Source organism: Anguilla rostrata, chromosome 9 (genome assembly GCF_018555375.3).
Source record: "Anguilla rostrata isolate EN2019 chromosome 9, ASM1855537v3, whole genome shotgun sequence".
Lineage (NCBI taxonomy): Eukaryota > Metazoa > Chordata > Actinopteri > Anguilliformes > Anguillidae > Anguilla > Anguilla rostrata.
Genome location: NC_057941.1, coordinates 23,605,013 through 23,628,691, shown reverse-complemented (window position 1 = coordinate 23,628,691; position 23,679 = coordinate 23,605,013). Strand labels below are relative to the sequence as shown.

Here is a 23,679-nt window from a genome sequence, read left to right as displayed (position 1 = left end):
ATGCCAACACCTATTCAGAATATCACGCATTGGTTTCCCATTTCCTCTCTCCCCTCCCGCAGGCAAAATGCTTTAATATGTCGCCAATCTATGATAGTCGTATCCCACCCATTGTGTTTTTGTATTATCTGGATGAAATCACAGAACAAATTGTCCTTTGGTCGGAATGACTGCCCTAATTTAAGGACACTTGAGAATATACAACACAATACGACCAATTTTTTTTAATGAATAGACATGCAAGCGGATGCTGAAATCAACGCTTAGTCATCGAAGCTCACCTTAAGCAACACGTTTTAGAATATTAAATCAAGGTAAATTTTATTAGACAGTAGCGAAAAATAAAAACATTTCAGGAGTTAAGACATGGGTTTATATACATACATACAACTGGCTACTTAACAGCACATTAAAATAATGCTATAGACAGATTTTAACTCGTGGTGTCGTCTGTATTTTACACCATTTGAGGAAAACCTTTAATATAGGCAAGTCCTTCTGAGGATGAAGGCAAAATTGGAGAAATTAAGCACCCTATAAGCCTATCAAATTTATTTCAAGTGACCAGCAGCTCACATTGCGCTTGTATCTGCAACCATACACGTGCATGCAATGAACGTCACAGTTAAATGGTAGCATGTCTTCAGTTTTAACTGATTTGGACGCATAATAATGAGCATAAGCAGCGCACATCAAAGTCAGCAAGAAAACAGCCGCAACGTGGAGAGTTCATTCATACTTGGTGATCAAAACGCTTGCGTAATTTTTTCCAGTTTTCGGTAGTAAGTACGTGGTTAAAATGGCCATCGTTCTCCGCCATGAAGTGATGGGTCAGCCTTAGGCCTTCTCGATGACATCGTATGGACGGCAAGTTCACTTGGAGCTGGTGTACTTGGTTACAGCCTTGGTACCCTCAGACACGGCGTGCTTGGCCAACTCTCCAGGCAGCAGCAGTCGCACAGCGGTCTGGATCTCGCGTGACGTGATGGTTGACCGCTTGTTGTAATGGGCTAAGCGAGAAGCTTCACCTGCGATGCGCTCGAAAATGTCATTGACAAAAGAGTTCATGATGCCCATTGCTTTGGAGGAGATGCCAGTGTCCGGGTGCACCTGTTTTAACACTTTATACACGTAAATGGCATAGCTTTCTTTCCTCGTTTTGCGTCGCTTTTTGTCGCCTTTCTTCTGAGTCTTTGTCACCGCTTTTTTTGAGCCCTTTTTCGGGGCGGGGGCAGACTTAGCAGGCTCCGGCATATTCTCGAATCTGTAATTTTATCGTTATACGCTACCACACAAAACACAACAATTCATCTATCGCACGTAACCAGTCTTCTGACACCGCCCTTCTGTCCTTTATTTATAGTGTTGCTATGCAAATGAAATCGCAAACTGTTCTTATTTCGATTGGCCTTCTATGTGCTGCCATTCAGACATTCGAGTATTACCATTGGTTAAATGCCTACTACTTCTTTTAACCAATCAAAAGAACACATTGAGTATAAATATAAAATCCTTCCTGATTTACATTAAAATTGATGGCCTGGTGAAGTAGTTTGTGGTACGCGGTAGGTTGTACGACAGTCATAAAATTCGTGTAAGGCTCAATATAAATTATGTCTGGCAGAGGTAAAACTGGTGGTAAAGCCCGCGCTAAGGCAAAATCTCGCTCTTCTCGCGCCGGGTTACAGTTCCCAGTGGGCCGTGTTCACAGATTGCTGCGCAAAGGCAACTACGCAGAGCGAGTTGGTGCTGGGGCTCCCGTTTACCTGGCTGCAGTGCTGGAGTATCTGACCGCTGAGATCCTGGAATTGGCTGGCAACGCTGCCAGAGACAACAAGAAGACTAGGATCATCCCCCGCCACCTGCAGCTGGCTGTCCGCAACGACGAGGAGCTGAACAAGCTTTTAGGCGGCGTAACCATCGCACAAGGTGGAGTTTTACCCAATATCCAGGCTGTGCTGCTGCCCAAGAAAACCGAGAAGCCAGCAAAGAGCAAGTAACCAGGATTTAATCGAATGCACATCCACCAAAGGCTATACAGAGCCGCCCACTTCAATATTAAGAGCTTTTCCTCCGTTACTGCCTAACGGTCCATGTCAATTGGCCTTTCTACCGAACTGGTTTTGGGGGCGCCTGTAAATGGACTCCAACCACTTGTCATTTTAAATTGAACTCCGTCTTGTTGCTACACGTACCATTTCCTATTTGGACATTTCTCGCGGATTTTAAGACTAGGCTACCTTGCACTTCGCGGTGAATGTTTATTTGAAGATAAAGGCATGCAAAGCCACATCGCTACGTTCGCACACTTTATGGACAGCAAAAGCTAGCCGAACTCAAATGGTGACGCTTGTCTGCAAGGAAATAACAATTTGTTAATGGACCAACTGATTTTATTTGTAACTAATGCTGTACATCAACTATTTTTGTGGAAATGTAGGATGTGGTATAACCTTGTCAGTTTAAAATGTGTTATCAATAAACTGTTCGATTTATTTCTTTAATAAATGCCCAGTACTGTTGAGTGTCTAAAACGTGCGTTTTTATTGCATGTTGATTCATAGGGATGAGTGTATAAACAAAGCCTGGATGATGAGCGCATGCGCATATGAACGGAAAGTACCTACAAATGTCGTCCGTAGATTATACCAAACCTATGATTGTTTTCCATAGACATATACATGCATGTCTGTCGTTTTCTTCCACTAGCCGTAGCCTGCGTCCGGATAGTCTTTTTTTGCTTAGGAAAGTTCCCAACTGAGTGAAGTGACCCGGAAGTATCTAAGTGGCAGCCATGATAAGAGCTGGTCGAATTCTCTAAATGCTAAGGAAAGGTGCTTCAATGCTTCCTTATCAAGCGCCCAAAACCAGACGCTTTTGAAGCTCATTTCTTGGTCTTGTTGTTCCTGGTTGCTCACTAGCCCCACTACGGTTGGCTCCAGTATAGGTGTTTTCATATCCGGTTTCCATGCAAGTCTACGGTACAAATGCGGTCAAAATGCAAAGTCAATAATTTTTTATCATGAGAACAAATAGTCACAATGTGTATTTTATTCGTATGACTGTCCATGGGTCGATTTCATTATGTGTCATTTGGACACTGTTATATTTGTTGTGGACCAATGAGGTACAGTTTGCGTCTCTTCCTGATTACTGCAGCGGTGTAAGATACAGTAGGGGCTACAGTCTATGGTCACTGGGGTGGGAGGTGGCGCCTCTTGGCCTTGACATTGCGGCTCCGACCACGGTACACCTGTGCGAAGTCCGAAAATGCAGGCATCCCATTTCGTAGTGATTTCATTATGGCGTGTGCTATGTACAGCTCCACTAGACGACCATAAAATAATCCTCCTCTGAAGTTTTTCGGTAGCCGAGTCATTTTTACTATTTCCTTTAGCCTACTTAACCAAATAATTAGTTGGCAGAAAGCGTAATCACCTTGCTATATTTGGTAGTCCAGTAGCCTATGCTAAAACAGTTCAACTTCGGCTACCAAGCCATTTGACTAGCTAACTCTAACCGGCAAATATTAAATCTGTCAAACGTGTTTGACGGCTTGTCAGTCGTGTACATTCCGTAAATGTCTGCCTGGGCCATGCTTCACGCATGTGACAAAGCTACTATAATCCAGATTTTGGGATAAACACTTCAAAATTTTCAGTTTCAGGAAGCGAATTAAGAGTCTTAAGCCGGTTTATTTGCTGAAGAACGTACAACACACGATGGAATCACACGCACAGAATTTAACGAAATGAACCATCTTTGTAAGACTGGCATTTAGAAAGGAACATGTTTTTTTAGCATTTAAGAGTCCGACGAGAGTATTTAAGACAGTGGTTCTCAGAATCGGTCCTGGGGGCTCCTTGCGTATATTGGCTTTTCTCCATTGGTTTTGATGATTTACAAGAAGAAGAAAAAAATAGCCTAATAATTAGAAATTCAATGTACATTATTTTTGTCTTCGTGCACCAGCTGTACAATTGCGTTGTCAAATTTACACGCCTGCAGATCAGTTCTTAAAATACTTGGTAGATTTGTTAATCACCGCTGACAGTGTTAATTTTTATTCGATAGAAAGTGACTTGCGAACGATCGGTCAGCTAGCGTCACCCAGCAAGTGAACACCACAAACGGCGATGGAGTAGCCTAGCTAGTAGCAGTTACTGGCTCATTAACTGACTGTGGCGAAAGCCTACGACGATAACTTGCTCGGTTAACAGCAGGTCTACCAGACAGTTATACGAAAATTAGCCTAGTCAAATCACCAGTAGCCTACACATCTCTGATTGATTGACCATCAATCGATGTTCTTCCCCTGTGGTTCATATTGCTAATGCGTGAGCTAACCACGGATAACCTACCTAGCTCACTGGCAAGCTGATATGCTAGCTAAGCATATTCGTTTTGCTGAGAAACATAAATTGAAGATAACTGAACATAATTCTATTTTTAATGTCATACATAAAACGTGATTAGCCTACATGACACAGTACAGTCACGGATGAAAATTAAACTCCGTAAACATTTGATAATATATTTTAAAAGATAACGGCAGACAGTCAGCTAGCCTCAAGTTCATTCAGGTTGATGGGCTTTTCCGCACCGGACTGTCAATCACATTGTAAAAATCACAAGACCGCTTAACTCTATGGTTTTGGCTCCAAATCGACAACATGGCCGCGCCCGCCATTGAGCTTCAAAACGTGTTTTAGAGACCCACGGAGAGTAAATGGGTGACGTCACAGTAGCGTTGTCCACATTTTTTTTAAATATATATATATATATATATTTTTTTTTAACATATTTTGTCCATATATCTTTAGCATAGGGCACACTGAACCGAAAGGAAACGAAAGGAAAGGAGATAATACCGTCCCACAATTCAGCAGCAACATTTAAAGCGACGCACCATGCGGTCGTTCACGAAAACAAACGATCAACATGAGTTGTGTGGTGGTATTATATGCATAGGCTTATATCAGATCATAATCAGCATATTAACCATAACACAGAAGTCTGTCTTTCCAGAAAAAGGGATATGAGACGTTTTTAGCCGGATGATGTTTTTAATTCAACATGTTTGAAACTTAAGAATGATATGTACAGTAGTAGGCTAGATTTGTAGGCCTAACATGTTATGCCTATTTTGCATTAAATTTAACAATTATTTTCATACAATCATACTAATTGGGATTCATGTCGATACATATGAGTGGACAGGAGGGTGAGTGTGAGCAACCATTCTCAACATGACAATCGTTTCACTTTTGTGACTGGTAGCCTGATATTCCTTTTTTTCATTTCAATTCCAGCCTTGGTAATGAAGTAATATTTTTCACCGGATTGTCCACGTTTATATAGCCTGCATGAAACAACAAGGTAAGAACGCACGGGGCGAAGTAGATGCGCTTTTAGTAGTCAATTTTCGGAACACTGTAGTTTCACCACGACAGACCCACGTCAATAACATTAGCCGTCGCATAATTACGTAGCCTAGTGTAAGTGCAGTCGGATTCTCTTAGGAAAAGACAACCGCGGTGCTAAGTCATTATGAATTCTCCTTCACATCTTTCCTTGACCTCATGACGTTTTCCATCGAGGTCAAGGAAAAGTGGTTAGGAAAAGACATAAGACGTAATTTTTTTGACTATTCGAACGCAGCCGTAGACTAATCTTGCGGGTCAGTGATTAAGCCTGATTGGCAAACTGGAATTTGAGTGGGATGATTGCATTGTTGCAGTCATTGAATTAAAAAAAACAAACAAACAAAAAAAAAAAACTCCCTTTACATGTCATGTGGCGATTGTTTTGTTAGACTTTAGTGTAATTGAAGGTAAACCTTCAGCCACAGCAATGGCTCCTGTTAAACAAGCAATTTATAAAATGTCGGATTAGCATTGTTTAATATGGCTATTATTATTATCCAAATCGGGGACCTCTATGAACTACTGGTTTCACTTGCACCTCATTTAGGTAAGCTGTGCCTGGACTTGCAGCCTACTTCTAAACCAGAGGTGCAGCGAGCGTCGTATCCGTTTCTAGCTTTGATTTTAACTTGGGGCCGTAATAGATTCCTCCTAAAATGTATGCCCTCTGACATTTGGCAAAATGTTTTAAGCGCACAAATGACAGATGAAGTTATTGTGTCCCCTGTAGGAAACGTTTTACTGTGATCTAATTAGGAGTGAACTGGTGTTGCTGTATAAAGCCAATCGGCTCGTTTAACCTGGGTGATTGGTAAAATCATACACTGGCCCTCCAGGACCGGCATTGCCCGACCAACTCGTCCCCTATCGGTTACGATCTCTAAAATTCTACAGGTGAACCTGAATCTTTCGGATTTAAATTCATCGGGGTTATAATGCAAAAATGTTGATAAATGCGTGTATATATTTTGTCAGAACTAGCAAATTGTAGACTAGGCTGTGGAGCGGCTCTTCCAAAGCACTGTTCCAGTGCAAGAATGAGCCCCAGTGTGGCATCAGATGCAGACCAAAGCATATTTATAGGATATTCTGCAGTTTGTGGTTTAAAGCAAGAAAATGTACAAGTAGCTTTTAGTGATGTACCTACAGTTTGTTTAGATTAATATTACCAAATTCAAGAAATTATCCAAATGTTTATAGTTGGAATACTCTTCTCTGGACCATGTAACCTGAGACTGCTACTCTCAATGTAAACCGTACAGCATGAGTTCTACTATATATATTGTACTATAGCCTCTAGAAACATTGTTGCTGTACAAGCTGATTTAGCTACTTTAATATTGTCTGGCTTTAGACCCAAATGGCCCATATCTACCAATGTGAAGCTGGATGACATTCATACTTTCGTAAATACCTAATACATCCTTTCATACATGAACTACCTAATTTTAAAAAGAGTACATAAATTGAATCATCAAAAAAGATAATTAGAACTGCATATGTGCAAATGTGCCCTCTATTACAATGTGAGTGGAAATTAGACTCAAAACGCATACACTATTAAATAAAGCAAGTTCAACATTTAAGTTTTTTTTTTTTTTTTTTTTAATACACTGGAACTCCTGACTTGGAGAGTTCACACCATACTACACTGCAGTGTCTACAGTGGGCATGTTCAAGTATTGAGAACAAAGCAGCTATATTCTGTTTCAATAAATAATGATCAGCCAATGTCCAGCTTTGGCGTACAATTTGGGCCCCTGCACATTAGCACATTTGTTGCCACATCAACATTATCTTTAATCGACTTCCTCAATAGTTGGCCCTGAGGAACCACCACCAGTGGGAGCACCCCCCGCTCCTGGGAACCCTCCAGGCATTCCACCTGGCATTCCCCCTGGCATACCCCCAGCACTCTGGTACAACTTGGTGATGATGGGGTTGCACACCTTCTCCAGCTCCTGCTGTTGATGCTCAAACTCTTCCTTCTCCGCAGTCTGACAGAGAAACAAAATTACAGTCAATTTCAATGAATTACTGTGTAAATCATAATACATATGTTCAGGGGCGCCTTGCATGATTTTAATTTTTACACAACTGGATCTGCCAAAATATTTGGGTTAGGCAACACCTATTTCTATCCATTTACAATGAATTCTTCAAATAGGAAGACGAACTAGCAAGGCTTAAGACTACTGGTGGAATGCAAATGTGCCCACACCTGATTCTTGTCCAGCCAGCTGATGATCTCATTGCACTTGTCCAAGATCTTTTGTTTGTCCTCTTCACTAATCTTGCCCTGCAACTTCTCATCCTCCACGGTGGATTTCATGTTGAAGGCATAGGACTCCAGAGAATTTTTGGAGGACACCTTATCGCGCTGCACATCATCCTCAGCCTTGTACTTCTCTGCCTCCTGGACCATGCGCTCAATGTCCTCCTTGCTGAGACGACCTGTTTGCATTCAACATTCAGATTGAGGAATTCCAACACTCACGGCATGTAGTCAAGGTAAGCATATACTTTTAACCCCCCTGTAAAATTCCCCCCTGTACCTTTGTCATTGGTGATTGTGATCTTGTTCTCCTTGCCAGTGCTCTTGTCAACCGCAGAGACATTCATGATGCCATTGGCGTCAATGTCAAAGGTGACTTCGATCTGCGGAACACCACGGGGTGCTGGGGGAATGCCTGTCAGCTCAAACTTGCCCAGCAAGTTGTTGTCCTTTGTCATGGCTCTTTCACCTTCATAGACCTGTATAAAAATCACTAGTTAATAACTTGACATAATCCCCCATTATTTGACAACCATTTTCACTGACACAAGATGACATGATCAATAGGTCAGCTCTGCCTCAATGCTCGCTCAGACATCCAAGGAAGGTAACTTGGGCCATCTTTGGTCTTTCAACCTCTGGTGGAAACTACGAATGACTTAGGAATCAACTTCATCACAGCGAACAATCAGGAAAACACCACAATCCCATTCAAACTCTCACCTGGATGAGCACACCGGGTTGGTTGTCTGAGTAGGTGGTGAAGGTCTGGGTCTGTTTTGTGGGAATGGTTGTGTTGCGCTTTATCAGAACGGTCATGACGCCACCAGCTGTCTCAATACCCAGAGACAGAGGGGTGACATCAAGCAGCAGCAGATCTTGAACGTTCTCAGACTTGTCACCAGACAGGATAGCAGCCTGGACCGCTGTCAATAAGGAAAAGGGGCATCACTCACACTGAAAATAAGAGTTCAGCTCCATATATTACTGTGGTCTCGCTCAGACATCCAAGGAAGGTACTTGGGCCATCTCTGGTCTTTCAACCTCTGGTGGAAACTACGAATGACTTAGGAATCAACTTCATCACAGCAAGAGTATATGACAGTTAAACTGATATTGAGCATTACCTGCACCATAAGCGACAGCTTCATCAGGGTTGATGCTCTTGTTGAGCTCCTTGCCATTGAAGAAATCTTGCAGCAGTTTCTGGATCTTGGGGATTCGCGTAGAGCCGCCGACCAGGACAATGTCGTGGATCTGGGCTTTGTCCAACTTGGCATCACGGAGAGACTTCTCGACCGGATCCAAGGTGCCACGGAACAGGTCAGCGTTCAGCTCCTCAAAACGAGCCCTGGTAATGGAGGTGTAGAAGTCGATGCCCTCGTACAAGGAGTCAATTTCAATACTGGCCTGGGTGCTGGAGGACAGGGTGCGCTTGGCTCTCTCACAGGCGGTGCGGAGACGGCGGACAGCTCTCTTGTTGTCGCTGATGTCCTTCTTGTACTTACGCTTGAACTCGGCAATGAAGTGGTTGACCATGCGATTATCGAAGTCTTCACCACCCAGATGAGTGTCTCCAGCCGTCGACTTCACTTCAAAGATTCCATCCTCGATGGTCAGGATGGAGACATCAAACGTGCCACCACCGAGATCAAAAATAAGGACGTTGCGTTCTGAACCAACCTGGAAAATTAAGGGGTTTTAGCTTTTTTTCCCCATAAATAAGACATCCACCACACATTCATGGAAAGTACATATATCATCTCTAGTCATTATATTTCTTGAGAAAGCACAGGACTGAACATTTATGCATGCATGTAAAAACATGTAATTCCAGGTTTTACCCAAATAACCTATAACCAGTAACAAACGATTTTTGCATCTAACAATTTCTGTTATACTTCTCAATTTTATTCACTTATCCACATTACTTTCTGAAACTTCCATCAAGTTTTATATGGAAGTAAAATGAAAGTCTTACCTTCTTGTCCAATCCATAAGCAATAGCAGCAGCAGTTGGTTCATTGATGATTCGCAAAACATTTAGACCTGAAATTGTACCGGCGTCCTTGGTAGCTTGCCGCTGGGAATCATTGAAGTAAGCTGGTACCGTCACAACAGCGTTTGTAACAGCCTGAATTAAGGAGAATTAACAATGATGCACAATTACAAAAGCAAGACCTTCAAAACATCTCACTTCAAACTCAGGCACTGAACAAAACTTACCTTTCCTAGATAGGCTTCCGCAATTTCTTTCATCTTGACCAGCACCATGGATGAGATCTCCTCAGGGTAGAAGGTTTTGGTCTCCCCTTTGTATTCAACTTCCACTTTAGGACGACTGTTGTCATTGACAACGTTGAACGGCCAATGCTTCATGTCAGACTGCACAACAGAATCTTCAAACCTTCTGCCAATTAGACGCTTGGCATCTGTTAAGAACAGTCCAATATAAAAAACTCTATGTTAAGATGGTGACCTGCACTAGATTTCAATCTGGCTTAACAAGCTTACTAATGGCTGCTCACTCAGACATCCAAGGAAGGTACTTGGGCCGTCTTTGGTTTTTCAACCTCTGGTGGAAACTACGAATGACTTAGGAATCAACTTCATCACTGTGAGCCACAAAGTACTTTAAAGATCATATACCCAACAAGAAACTTGGTGGAAATCACATGATTTTTTGAGGGCAACATAAGTTACAAAAAAACATGGGTATGTAGCAATGTACAGCAATTAAAGACCTTATACTGTATTTAAAACTTACCAAACACTGTGTTGGTGGGGTTCATTGCAACCTGATTCTTTGCAGCGTCTCCAATCAGTCGCTCACTATCGGTGAATGCTACATAGCTGGGTGTGGTCCTGTTTCCCTGATCGTTGGCAATGATCTCAACTTTGCCATGCTGGAAGACACCTACGCAGGAGTAGGTTGTCCCCAGATCAATACCAACTGCCGTTCCCTTGGACATGGTTCCTGTGCCGAGAGGGACAGTCAAATACGCATTAAGCATAACAGTCCTGTAGGGGGCAGCAATGACTATTCAGATACTGCACCGTGCAATTCACGCCGAGTTGCTAAGCAATCCTGTTAACGCTTCTTTTAAAAATTTTCAGCTCAGGTTTCAATTTACCGATAAAAACACAACTCAACGAGTCCAAACCAACACCTGAGGTGACTATGATGTTATTTTATTACATTAAAACGATTATTAATAAAGCAAAGCTGCTTTACAAGTAAATTAAATTAATTATGCGTTCTGCTTTTAGATAAATGAAACACTATTGTTATAGCATATTCAATCGCAGCTTGCTAAGGTCAAACAATTCCAGCTTACATTTTTAAATGCAATGGGGAAATGGAGGCTGCAGTCCCTTGGAGGATGCTCGCCTCGCTCAGGCCAACACGTGATTATCACATTGCAACCACACTGTGCTTCCAAGGACATTTCCTTTTATCGGACAGTGCATTGCGTCACTTGCTCGTATTCATTAAACTATTTTTAAATAGATGTTGTTGTAAAGAATAGCCACGTCTACATTCAAAACGTTAGATCAATATGTAATCTGTTAAATACACGATTATTATAAAAATATAGGCGACATATGTAGGCCTGTTTGTATCGTTGCCAACAAAATGCGGACATTCTTACAAAAAATATTTAATTTTATTGATTTTAAGATTTCATGTTAATATGGCTCCCACGCTTCTGTGCTGAATGTGACGAGGCACCTAACGCGATTAAATATGATCATCCCTTGCCATCTGCTACCAAGCACGTGCTACCACCCTCCCCCACTCGTATCTCTGAAGGACAAAGCATGAATTCTACTGCAGTGGGAGACCCGCATCTGCGGCCATTCGCCGGTAACCAAGAGCGGTCGTGTAGTAATCCAGCTGCTTCGCTGAGCAAATTCATGTCAGTTTACGAAAATGACCGTGGCGGGATTGAACTAAACCAACAAAGAAAACAGTACGTAAAATATAAGATGACGATTTTAACGTGCGTGCAAATGCGACATACAAATTGATATAGCCATTTATACAAAACCTGATCACATGTACTTCCATTCAATGTAAATTAATTTGCTTCGGCTTACTAAAGTGCACATTACATTTAAATCAACGTTACCTGTTTTCTGATGGATGGAGTCTTGTTAACAAAGAGCTGCCCGCAGTCTCCGCCTAGCACGCAATGAGAAGAGCCTGAACCTGAGATGTAGAGATGTTCAGTTACCCTTTCTGTATCACTGTACGATCTCAAGAACCAATCGGCTTTCTCCCAGTCAAGAGAAAAGCCTTTCTCTGTGCAGTTACAACGTCGGATTGGAGCATCATTAATTTATTTATATCACTCAACAATATTCAGCCTCTGATTGGTTCAGTCACACGGACGCTGTTTTATTCTACATAAAATCCTCGAAAAGAGGACAGGGTAGAGCAATCAGTGGTGTGGAGAGATTAGTGACTGAAATAACACGGAAATGTTCTAGTTCTTTCTGTAGCTAATCGGTTTGGTGTACTACGTCACCTCACACAGTTAACAGTAAAATATGAACACGATAGCGTGCTATTATATGGCAAGTGTAAGTTTAATAGCTAACGGCTATTTTATTTTGCCTAGCCTACTATTTTAGTTGGTGATGCAGTTTCATTTAATTTGTAACATAAATGGCCCCACTAGATGGCGATAAGTACTACAAGAGTTGCATTTTGAAGTAGTCTCGTGTAGGGGTGATGATTCGGCTGTTAGCCTAGCCTGTTAATTTCAGTGAGGTTCGTATGTTCATTTTCAGCAGGACAGACATACAGCTCTGCTCTTTTCAGCTCTGAATTTAGTCCCGTATATTTGCGACATAAGCACTCGAACATTCTAAAGGGATGAAACTGAAGTGGATTTTCCCTACAGTTACGTACGACATCAAACTAGCAACAGGATACCGTTGATATGGGCTACACGAACTAGAATCTTCTGCACAATTCCAAAGCTTTACATAAAGGTGCATTATTTCAAGCTGGTTAGTGATTTTTATTTTTTAGTTGTATCATGACGTTATATCATCAACAAACTTACAGTTTACGCGACACCTTTAATACCTTATGCAATTTGACACCCTGAACATGTCTGGTTATTGGTGGTCTTTGTGACAACGGATGCCCTTTTTTGGCTAGCGATTTTCAACACCCACACTAGCTACAGTAGCCTATGCAGTAGGCTATGCAGTACTTCACGTAGGTGTGTGCGTGGGCATAGCTTCCTTAAAATAGGAATCCAAATGACCAAGGAAATTTGAGTTTGAAATGCCAGTGGGTTGAACTTTCTGTAAACTGTCGGTTAATGCAAAACAATGAGCATGACTTACCAACGTTTTAACATTGTCTTATTTTTATTTTATTTTGGAAAGGCACAATATTTTATCTCTGTTTGCTGAATATCTTTACAACACATAGGCTATACAAACAGCAATTTTAGAACTAATTAAACTGGGTCCCTTATCAAATTCCAAGGCTCATGCAGGATAATTTATCCTGTTTAGAATATGTAGTAGGCCTACAGGAAATAATGCTCGGGGTTCTATGCTTTGCTTTTCTTAGCAATGAGTAATCTGTGTAAACTCTGGATGAGTTCTGTATGAGATTAGGCCTACTTCATTGTACATTTTCTGAATCACCAAGCAAAAATTGAGTTTTTCTGGCTCACATTTGTGGAATACAAAAGGGAAATTTTATTTGTAACAGTAAGTGATGACACTGTACAGTGCATTCCATGACACCCCACCTTGGATTGCTTCTGCCCGCGGTAGCTAAAAGTTCCGGATTGATAGTTATTGTATGAAATGGGTTTGTTTGAGTGATTAGGCTACTGAAAGAAACACTTCCATACTAGTTTTTGTAATGGCTGGAACAGGGACAACATGGGATGAAAGAAATCTGTTTGACTTGACGTATACATTCTCTTTGTTTGAAAAGAAAAGATTTGTCTACATTCCATGATTTGTGTATTAGCTCATAGAACACAAGAGAAATTGGAGTTAAGAATGAAGCCAAACGATACCAATTTGGCATTTAAAATCTACTTTATTAATCAGATTCATACTTTATTGTTATAATCCCAGAGGGCAATTGAGATGCAGCATTAAGATGAAATACAGTACAAAAACATAAAAGAATCAACTGACAGTATGATATGAAACACGCAGAAAAAACATACACCCCTACCTCATATAAATAGCTTAGTGCCTACCACGGTTTCCTGATTTCAATTTGTTTAATACACCCATGGCTGAAGGAACAAGATCATTTCTGTATCAGTTAGTCTTAATCTTTGGCAGCCAAAAGCGCTGAAGGATAGAGGGAAAAAAATTCAAAATGCAGTGGATGGTTCAAGTCTAGAGGGGTGGCCTGAGACTTTCGCATGGCCTTTCTGTCAAACAGCTCCAACAGAAGCTTCTGTTTTACTCCAATTATCTTTCTGTACTGATCAACAGTATGGTTAGGTAAATTCCTATGTATGACATTCAAATTAGCACACCAACGTATATTGAGACTTAAAATGGACTCAGTAAAAGACTTATAAACCATCATCATCAGGGTCGTGTCAATATTAAAAGATCTGAGCTTCCTTAAGCAAAATAAATGCTGTCTTTTGCAATGCATCAGTATTTACATTAAAGGACAACTTACAATCAGTAATAGTGCCCAGACTTTTGTAACTCTTTTTACACTGTCTACTTCTTGGCCCTTAATTATTTTTTGAGTAGTGGCACAGGGTTTGTATCTAAAACCAATGGTCATATTTTTAGTTTTTAAAACATTAAGCTGTAGAAAGGCATCATCACACCACTGTAGAAAGTCATCCATTACAGGCCCATGACAGGTGTCCTTATCACCAAACAGACTAACAACAGTGGAGTAATCAGCAAATTACCTTATTTTATCTTCACGCTGGCTACGGGATATAGTGGAATTTGCTGACATCTAGACACCTAATCTTATGTCAAGTGCAGTAAAATAATTCATCCTTCAAATGAATACATTTTATTTGACAATAACAAAAATCACCACAACTGATTTGTTAAAAACTTAATTGGACTATTTATTAATCTGTCAAATTAATGAACTAATCAATACAGTGATTCAATGTTGGTTTATTTGGTGAGAAATTAAACAGCTAAAAATGGACCCATATGTATGTAAGACTAAAACAATTCCAATCTATTCATAGCAAAAAGCAAAATTCTTTGAACCTGAATTGAACTTTTTCTTCTGGAAAACCCATAGACTATGTGTGTAGTGATGTCATGGAGAATTGAATAAAGTCTCTGAAACAGGAAGCGTCTTTGGTAGTTCGCTTCTGCCTGACGGTGTGATGATGTTACTGCAGCTACAGATTTGCTTTCTAGTCCTTGTTGTAAGGGGTGAGTAGAGCCTTTTTTTCATGCAACAAACCTTTTATTCAAACATATTTCAGATCCTGGTGATGGAAAAAAGCTTGGTTTCCACACCAGCAGATGCTGCATGGTGAAAGCTTATGATGATCGTACGATAACTGTTGGTGACTGCAATGAAATGGACTCCATAATATTGCTGGTTGGTTATTCTTCAGTTGTGTACATACTGTGCTGTTCTTTCTGACAACGACCTGATCACCAACATTTACATTTAGATTGCATGTACATAAAAGTACAGTTTACCTATGAGGCATGCAATCATTGTGTACTGTAGACCTTAAGTTTTAATGTGACGAAAGATTCTGCACCAGTTTTTAAATGTTTGTCAGTGAAGGTGGTGGAAGTGAAAAGAATGGTGGTGGATTTGGAAAATGGAGGGGGGGGGAAGTCTTGGGAACCACTGGTCTAAAGAATTTCCCTATCAAATTTCATATAAAATTATGTTGTATAATGTGTATTCGATAGCTGCCCAAGACACTCATCTTGGTAAAGTCTAACTCATTACAGTTACCATTGCCTAAAGCTAAAAAATTATTGAACAGTGCTTATTTCATTAACACAATATGTTCTTCCAATCATTTCTACATTTACATTTAGATTACACTTATGGTTTGTAGTGTGTATAGCTGTGTGGTGTAGCAGTCTTTACTGTGGGCATCATCTGCATAGTTCAGTGGCTGCCATTTATTTTAGATTTTCAAGCTGCATATACCAAAGTGCAACATAATATCCTGGGCACTATAACTCGCACTTTATTGACAGTGTCTAAAAACATTGTTTATAGGTGTGCTTTTTAAAATGACACATTTGCATGGAAAATAGGAACTACAGATTATATATAATGGTGTTCAGAAACAATTTGTAGAGGAGCTGCTGTTTTCAGAGCCAAAACCCATATGCTAATTCTTTTGTATGCATCACATTCAACATATTACTAATGGTATGTGGTCTGATGTGTCCCACACAAAGTGTGAGAAAATTGTGCAACCTTATTGCTGAAAAATATTCCAAGCCCACCTAGCAGTGGGTGTCAGTTTCCCCCGTTGCACCAATGTTCAAAGCATGAACAAAACAGCAAAGCAAAGTAAAGGAAAGCAAATCAAAGGCAAAAAAGAGAGAATGTTCCTCAGAATGCAAAATCAAATATGGTTATGCTTCTCCATTTGAGCCCTTGCGTTTACTTTCAAGTTGTTCATGTGAGGAGCTTCTCTCTACACCACACGGTTTCCTGTTGCAGTTGAGGCTGCAGTGAAATGTGTAGCAGCAGACGTGTGACAAATATTTTGATAGCAGAGCCCCCCCATCTCTCCTCACACTCCCACCCCCAGACCTGTGTGACACTATCAGTCGGAACTTCTGCTGTTTTCCACTTTCCATTACAGCCCCTGTGGCCACACAGCCAGTGGGCAGAGCTATGATTCAGAGCACTGAGCCACATTTAACACAAAACCCCTGCTAATGAATCACCAATGTGTGCACACCAATCTGTGGAAAAGGCTTTAGCACCCCACCTCTGCTAGCCTGCACCCCACACTGCCCAGTTATCGCTACTGTTCTTTACATATCCGCCCCCCCCCCCCCCTTCCCCAGCACACACACACACTTTATTTAGCTTCCCACAGAAATATGGTAGACTGCAGATTGTTTCAGGTGTTTGAAATGTTAATTAATAAACCATTTCAGTTATCATACTTTTTGTTATGCTCAATGGGGCAGTCAGTTAACACTTATGGTGCTTACTGGGTGATGTGCTGCCTGTGAGGCAAACAGCTGTGAATGTTATTGTCCAGTTAGAGATAAAATCTTTTTTTAATGTCACCTTGGTAAATAGTTGTCTTACCTTTCACCTTTTAGGCATGGCGACGGCTTTGAAAACAGAAAACATAACTGTGATGGAGGGGGACACACTAATACTCAGGTGTTCAATTCATGTTGCCAATGTCACACATTTAGAATGGAAAAATCCTAATGGGTTTGTGATATTCTTCAACAGCCATAAAGGTGAGCATGAAATTACTATACATCTCTTATCTGTGTGGATTTCTGTTTGTCCATGTGAACAGTTTTTGACCCCAAGTCCCCTAATGTGAAAAGGTTCTTTTACATGCCATACTTAATTTTTATTCTTTTAATTTTTATTTTTATTATTTTAATGTTTACTCGATCCTTTTGGCTATGCTTCCTTCGTTTTGTGGAAAATGAATGTGTAGTCCCAACATTTGGGAATTTAATATATGACATAAGGATAGCTACATCTGGCAACCTTGTAGTATACACAGCATTTGCCGAATCGATTTAGGAAACAATGTCCTCTCATATGTCAGTTAAGATGATTTACTGGCCTAGATATTCTGTACTGCTATTTCAGTATGTTTTCTAAGTGGATGGTTTCTTCTTAATTTTCAGCCCTTCGGGACGAACGCTACAGGCTTGTCACCTTTTCCCACTCAGAATATACAATTAGCATGGCGAATGTCAATTTTAAAGATGGAGGCCATTACACATGCTTACAATACACCCACCCAGTCATAACAAAGCGATTCAAAGTGACAGTTGTAGGTAAGAATCATTTTTCATTTCATGGAGTCCATTTTTTTTCTTAGAATTTATTGTTGAAATACATTGGAAAATGTATTTATGCTTAACCAGTTGTTAAACATAGTTTCTTGTGTGAAAGTATCAGGCAGAACTAGGAGAGCTAAACCCTGAAAAATGATATCTGTGACTCCCAAGGTTTCCCTAAACTGGAGATGACTGAGCATGAAGACAGGACCGCAATCAAATGTTCAGCTGAGGCAAACTCTTCTCCTCCCAGAATATCTTGGCGATTTGAAAGTGGGTTACAGCTTGATGGTGAGTGCTCAATAAACGCTCTCTAATGCAGAGTAAAAGATTTCACCATGGCCATTTTATTCTAAAATACATCTCAATTATATCATTGAATGCTATGTCATATCATTGAAAGAGCTTCTTCCATACTTCATATATGAGTAATGCTTACAAACTTGGTGGATAGTGACCAAACCTATGAGAAATGGTTGACATTTCCAATATTTCAATTGTACTTAAAATATTCAAACTATTAGCAACAAAAAAAATAAAAAACATAACTTTTTATGTTTGTCTTGGGGGGGGGGGGGGGAGTGAAAATTAAGTTTTACAATATTGTGTAATATTCTTGTTAATGCTGTAATTGGAGAATGGACAAAATGAATACACAAAAAACAGAGATGGGGTGGTTACCTGGAAAGGTCAAAGATATACAAATAGAGATATGAGGCAACAGAACAATAAACACCCTTAGTGAATCCCCTACAACTCCTGCCAGTTCTCACCAAAAATAACTGAACCGAAAGTCTGTATTTCCCCAGTGAATCTCAGGAAGGCAGAGTAACAGATCTAACTGAGTTAATCAACTGACTTAATGAAGTATTCTTGGCAATGTAGTTGTAGCTGTTATTATTGCTGTTGCTCTAGTTTTGATTTTCACATACCAAATAAAATATATGGACTTGTGAATGACAGATTGACAAATGTATTTATTTTTCATTTTTATGGTTTAGCTCCCCACGCCCAGTACCAGTGTGGTGTAAATCCTGACAAATGCTCATCGGTGGACATAATCCTAGTCCAAGCTCTCAAGAGGAGGGTTACTGTGAAGTGTATTATTCACCACCAAGCCTTGAACTCCCATCTGATGAACTTCATATCTATTACAAAAGATTGTAAGTGTGTTTTTTTCAAAGGATTCCCTGCTTGCACCATTAGTTTTGTGACTGTGCTAGATATTATTTCAGTACATAATATTAGTGAAGTTTAGAAGGAAGCTTTGGTGGTTGTCTGAGGGTATAAAATTCTGAGAATGCAGAGAATTTTGTGGTCAGATGTAACAAGAAAGTCCAACTTGTGATTTCACTGATTTCACTGATTTCAAAATGCTGATTTGCTATTGGCCTTTTTCACGACTGAAAACATCACATATTGATTGATAACTATGTGGTAACCTACACATATTTTTTAAAATAGCATCAATAAAAAAACTAAATTGAAAGAAATGTACAAGTCTAACCAAACCAATCATCAAACCTTTATATTGGTTCTAGCAAGATTCAAATAATTCCCTTAAGACAATGAGAGTTTCGTTTGAATGGTTCAGCAGGAACTCTCATACCCCTCTCCCATGTCCACCCCCAGTAACATTTCGCCAACATCAAAGAGAAGTCACAATATTTACAATAAATCTGCTGACTGCCGTTCTTCTGCAAACTGGTCACTTTGAGGAACAGGAAGTGAAAGCATGTGGCTTCGTGGCCTGAGTGCATGGGGGAAAACACAATCCATTACGTACCCTTCGGTATTTTCCCCTCAAGTCACAACTTCTTAATATGGACACTCTGACAACAGTCCGAAGGGGGACATTTTGACATCTTGTGATCTCTTCTCTGTTCAGAGTGTAGAAAAGTGATAATTACGGTGAAAATGCATAGCAATGCACAAAGAGTAAGTGTTTGAGCTACTGCTCCAGAGACATTTTGTGGTACTTGCAGTCACCATTCTCGTTCAGATATCCTACTGTTCAGCAAATTACAATACTTCCCATAACAACAGTCTCTGCCTAAAGATTTTGGTCTGATTCTTTCTCATAGACATTTTATGTCTAATGTCATTTTGTTAGATTGTGCAGGATTACAGCACTTTATGATAATTAACTGTACGTTACCTTTAGAGACAGAAGCATTCATAGCTTCATGTGATATTACAGATGTTCAAATTTACAAATGAGTCATGTGAACTGTAATTTCAAATAAAGCCCATGTTTTTCACAGCTACAGAAGAACAATTCTCATCTGCAACAGTAGGATATTGGTCCAGTACAGCTGATACAACAGAGCAAGCAACACAATCAACCATCGACCCTCACTCTGGCACTGACAGTGAGTAGATGCATTTCCTGTGCACAGACACCATCTGTTATAACCACAAATGTATATTTCTTGGATTTCTTTAAACCCTGAATATTTAAGCTGTCCTTTAATTTCTGGGAAAGATGTTTTTAAAGGCCATTTCAGTACGTATGTCCATGTTTGTTTGATCACTTGGTGGAGAAAATATAGGCATATTTTGGGGAATTTATCAAATGAAAGGGTCAATAATGCCTGTTTATGTATTTTCAGATTTCAAATAAAATTTACTCATTTTAGATCAAAGTAAAATCTCAACTGTATTTTTAGTTTTAAGTAATGCACATCACCAGACTGGATTGGGTTTAAATTCATAAGATGAAATGCTTCCTGGTGGTGGAAGTGCACCCCTGTAGTTTGTTCTGAAATGAAAAAATAGACATATCTGAATTAAACTGCGCAAAAACATACTTCAGTACTCAATATTTTTTACAGGTAACCCCACAGTAGCAGTGACCACCATATCAGCATTAACAAACACCAGCACCAACTCCAGTTTTGGAGGTAAGCGTTGTCTTTGTCTTTCAAACACTGTCTTTTTCCTTTGGTACAGAGAATTTGAGTTAAAACATCTATTTTCTGAAATTGAGATTCCATTATCATTCATGTGGTACATTTACTACTGCAGAGAATAAATAATCACAGTTTTGAAAGGTCATTTCAGTACTTATGTTCATGTGAAAGAGAAGACCACTGCTCACACTGTCAGGTGCACAAATGCAGCAAACCACAAGAAAGTTTCTGTATGAATTTTAAACATGAAACCAGGCCATTAGGCCATTTTTAAAGTAAGGTGCACAGAACACTCAGGCTTACTGACATTGGTGAATGTTTACAATTCAAACAACATTGTAATGTATTTTTCCCTCTGGTGCATGAAATGTGTGAAATTACACCTCAAATGAATGTTTTTATTTTTTACGAAATGTGTGCTAACAAGGCAATATAGAGTTAATTTTAAACTATGGTTTGTTTTATCACTTGGTGGGGGAAATATAGGCATATTTTGGAGAATTCATCAAACTAAAGGGTCAATAATGCCTGTTTATGTATTTTCACATTTCAAATAAAATTTCCTCATTTTAGATCAAAGTAAAATCTCAACTGTATTTTTAGTTGTTGTGTCTTTTGCTGTAATTAATGCACACCACCAGACTCTACTGGATTCATTTAAATTCATAAGATAAAAGGCCTCCTGGTGGTGGAAGTGCACCCCTGCAATTTGTTCTGAAACAAAAAATAGACCAAGCTGAACTAAACTGAGAACCAGAACACATACTTCAGTACACAATGTCTTTACAGGTAATACTACAGCAGCAGTGACCACCATATCAGCATTAACAAACACCAGCACCAACTCCAGTGTTGGAGGTAAGCGCTGTCTCGGTCTTTCAAAAACTGTTCCTTTTCCTTTGTACAGAGAATTTGAGTTAATGAAATTGAGATTCCATTATCATTGATGTGGTACATTTACCACTGTAGAGAAAAAACAATTACAAATGCCTCTAATATAAATGCACTTATTTTGGTTTGCATGTCAATAACATTTCAACAATTGATCAACAACCACTCCACATACAAACTGTACGTTGCTCAGATGTACTCATGGACCTTTGTAAAAACTAAGAGTTGTAACAAGTGCTTGGCTAGAGAATAACAGCAACATTATCACCTTCAGAGCCTCAAAATGAATGGGACCAGAGAGATAGCGAGAGACAGAGTGCCCCAGTACTCATTTTCCTTGTGACTTGTCTCATCCTTGGCCTGCTGGTGGTGGTCATTTTCTTCTTGATCAAGCTGCGAAAAGCTCACGTGATCTGGAAGTTAGGTGAGCAAGTGCAAACATCGGACTCTGGGAACAGCTGTTCCATCTTTTACTGGGCTTTAACATTCATTCAGACTCCAGGGATAGGCATTAAATACAAACCCACTAGTTTCTTAAAATGACATGTCTTATGATCAGCATATGTTTCTTAGCTACATAAAACTGAACCCCCACAAAACTATGTTAGTTCTGAAATCAATATACCAGGTAAATATATATCAAAATCAATATGTATGCATTATATTCAATATTTTAGTAATCAATACTTTTACTATTTAGTTCTCTTGTTTTGTATAATAATAATAATAATAATAATAATGATAATAATAATAGATTTTATTATCCTTGTTATTTATTATGAGTATTTTAATTGTTGTTATTTTTCTCATTCCAGAAAATGAAAATTCTGAACAATCACTGGAGAGTAGCAAATCAAAATCAAGCCATGAAGAAAAGCAGTCTCAAGAAAGAAAGCTCCAGACTAGTGTAATTAACCCAGGTAAATGTCTGAATTTGGCAGCTTAAAAATACTGCCAATTACAAAATCATGCTCAGCAAGCACTGAAGATACTACAGCACCCTTAAAATGACTGCAACGTTTTGTTTCTCTCTTCTCTTGCAGGATATCAAAATACCAACTTTACAAGATACATAGCTGAGGAAGCTCCTGCTGAGGCAGCAACTAATGTTCAGAATGGAGAGTCCGCTGATATTCAGAGGGACAGCCGAAACCCGTGTGTAGTGACCACTTGCACTCAGATAAAGGAGACAGAACTGTAGGAGCTACCACCAGACACTGTACAAGGATGTGATTGGTGGTTTTACTGTACTTTCTCACATGGACTGAGTAAATTATCAGCAGATTTGCACTGGGCACCAACAAGCTATCATCTGGCAGTCAAAGTTTTTTTTTTCCTTTGCATGGAGCAAAATAAAAAACAAACAAAACAAAAAAAAAACAAAAAACAAAACAAAAAAAAAAACATGAAGACTGCTGACAAGTTCCTGGAGGAATAGAAGCAATAAGCTCCTGTTAGCCAACCTCTCTTTAAGGAATCATGCCAATGATTCTGTCTGTATGCAATTTTGTTTTGCATTTGTATTTGTGTGAATGTTTTATAGCAATTATTTATTTATTTTACTGTTTACCGATTTATTAAATGCATCTTATTTTAACTTCGTAATTAGTTCCTTGCATGCATTTAAGTGAATTTGCATGTGAGTCTCCACTAATGAAATTGTGTTTTATCCAGTTTCTTCACTGCTGATTTGAGAATATGGCCATAGAGGTGTAGGCCTTTTCCCTTAATTAGAATTAAGATTATAAAGTAGAGAGTCCTAGAACTCCACCATCTCTGTCAGATATGTTACACCATAAACAGTCCTAATCCATCAGATGCTTTGTCATACAGTATGCAGTTCAAGGAGGCAAAGAGCTGCATTTTGTGTCCTACACTCAAATTGATCTCTGGGCATTGATCGCTGGTCATTTGAGGCTAAAAAGCATGGTACACCTTGTTCATTGAAATTAGCATTTGTCTTGACATAGTATTTAGTTGGTATTCAGATAAAATATAAATTACTCAATTTCCCATCACCATATAGCCTACCTTATATTTAAATACTTTTTAAAGATGATCACAGGAATGTTTAAAGGGGTCGCTTACCACAACATAATTCAAACAACAAACACCAGACATTTATTAAATGCATGTTTTTTGGTATTTTCTTCAGCTTGAA

General features: G+C 39.5%; 4 protein-coding genes and 3 non-coding genes across 12 annotated transcripts; 2 read left to right on the top strand and 5 right to left on the bottom strand.

Moving 5' to 3' along the window:
* Positions 1 to 294: 294 nt before the first annotated feature.
* LOC135263297 (histone H2B 3) lies at positions 295 to 1,341 on the bottom strand. Its single transcript, XM_064351135.1, has one exon. The coding sequence runs from the start codon at positions 1,252 to 1,254 to the stop codon at positions 874 to 876; it is 381 nt and encodes a 126-aa protein (XP_064207205.1). The 5' UTR covers positions 1,255 to 1,341; the 3' UTR covers positions 295 to 873.
* Positions 1,342 to 1,519: 178 nt separating this feature from the next.
* On the top strand, positions 1,520 to 2,522 carry LOC135263296 (histone H2A). The gene has a single exon (XM_064351134.1). It carries the CDS (start codon positions 1,614 to 1,616, stop codon positions 1,998 to 2,000), a length of 387 nt encoding a protein of 128 aa, XP_064207204.1. The 5' UTR covers positions 1,520 to 1,613; the 3' UTR covers positions 2,001 to 2,522.
* A 2,303-nt stretch (positions 2,523 to 4,825) lies between these two features.
* LOC135263290 (cytotoxic and regulatory T-cell molecule) lies at positions 4,826 to 23,115 on the top strand. 6 transcript variants are annotated; one of them, XM_064351121.1, is made up of 12 exons: positions 4,826 to 5,379; positions 15,174 to 15,292; positions 17,008 to 17,154; positions 17,560 to 17,712; positions 17,887 to 18,006; positions 18,717 to 18,878; positions 19,980 to 20,087; positions 20,550 to 20,618; positions 21,417 to 21,485; positions 21,793 to 21,942; positions 22,334 to 22,438; positions 22,562 to 23,115. In XM_064351121.1, exons 3-12 carry the CDS (start codon positions 17,010 to 17,012, stop codon positions 22,717 to 22,719), a joined length of 1,239 nt encoding a protein of 412 aa, XP_064207191.1. In that variant the 5' UTR covers positions 4,826 to 5,379; positions 15,174 to 15,292; positions 17,008 to 17,009; the 3' UTR covers positions 22,720 to 23,115. The 6 variants fall into 6 exon arrangements, with proteins under 6 accessions (XP_064207191.1, XP_064207188.1, XP_064207190.1 ...); XM_064351120.1 differs by lacking the exon at positions 4,826 to 5,379 and adding an exon at positions 10,678 to 10,876; XM_064351119.1 differs by lacking the exon at positions 4,826 to 5,379 and adding an exon at positions 10,678 to 11,675.
* LOC135263288 (heat shock cognate 71 kDa protein-like) lies at positions 6,992 to 10,673 on the bottom strand. Its single transcript, XM_064351115.1, has 8 exons — positions 10,469 to 10,673; positions 9,928 to 10,133; positions 9,683 to 9,835; positions 8,829 to 9,384; positions 8,425 to 8,627; positions 7,982 to 8,180; positions 7,648 to 7,880; positions 6,992 to 7,423 (listed from the first exon to the last, which is right to left on the bottom strand). Exons 1-8 carry the CDS (start codon positions 10,671 to 10,673, stop codon positions 7,226 to 7,228), a joined length of 1,953 nt encoding a protein of 650 aa, XP_064207185.1. The 3' UTR covers positions 6,992 to 7,225.
* On the bottom strand, positions 8,288 to 8,385 carry LOC135264377 (small nucleolar RNA SNORD14). The gene has a single exon (XR_010332696.1). It is a non-coding gene; the product is annotated as a small nucleolar RNA SNORD14 (small nucleolar RNA).
* Positions 8,697 to 8,793, bottom strand: LOC135264381 (small nucleolar RNA SNORD14). Its single transcript, XR_010332700.1, has one exon. It is a non-coding gene; the product is annotated as a small nucleolar RNA SNORD14 (small nucleolar RNA).
* On the bottom strand, positions 10,226 to 10,322 carry LOC135264382 (small nucleolar RNA SNORD14). The gene has a single exon (XR_010332701.1). It is a non-coding gene; the product is annotated as a small nucleolar RNA SNORD14 (small nucleolar RNA).
* Positions 23,116 to 23,679: the final 564 nt, after the last annotated feature.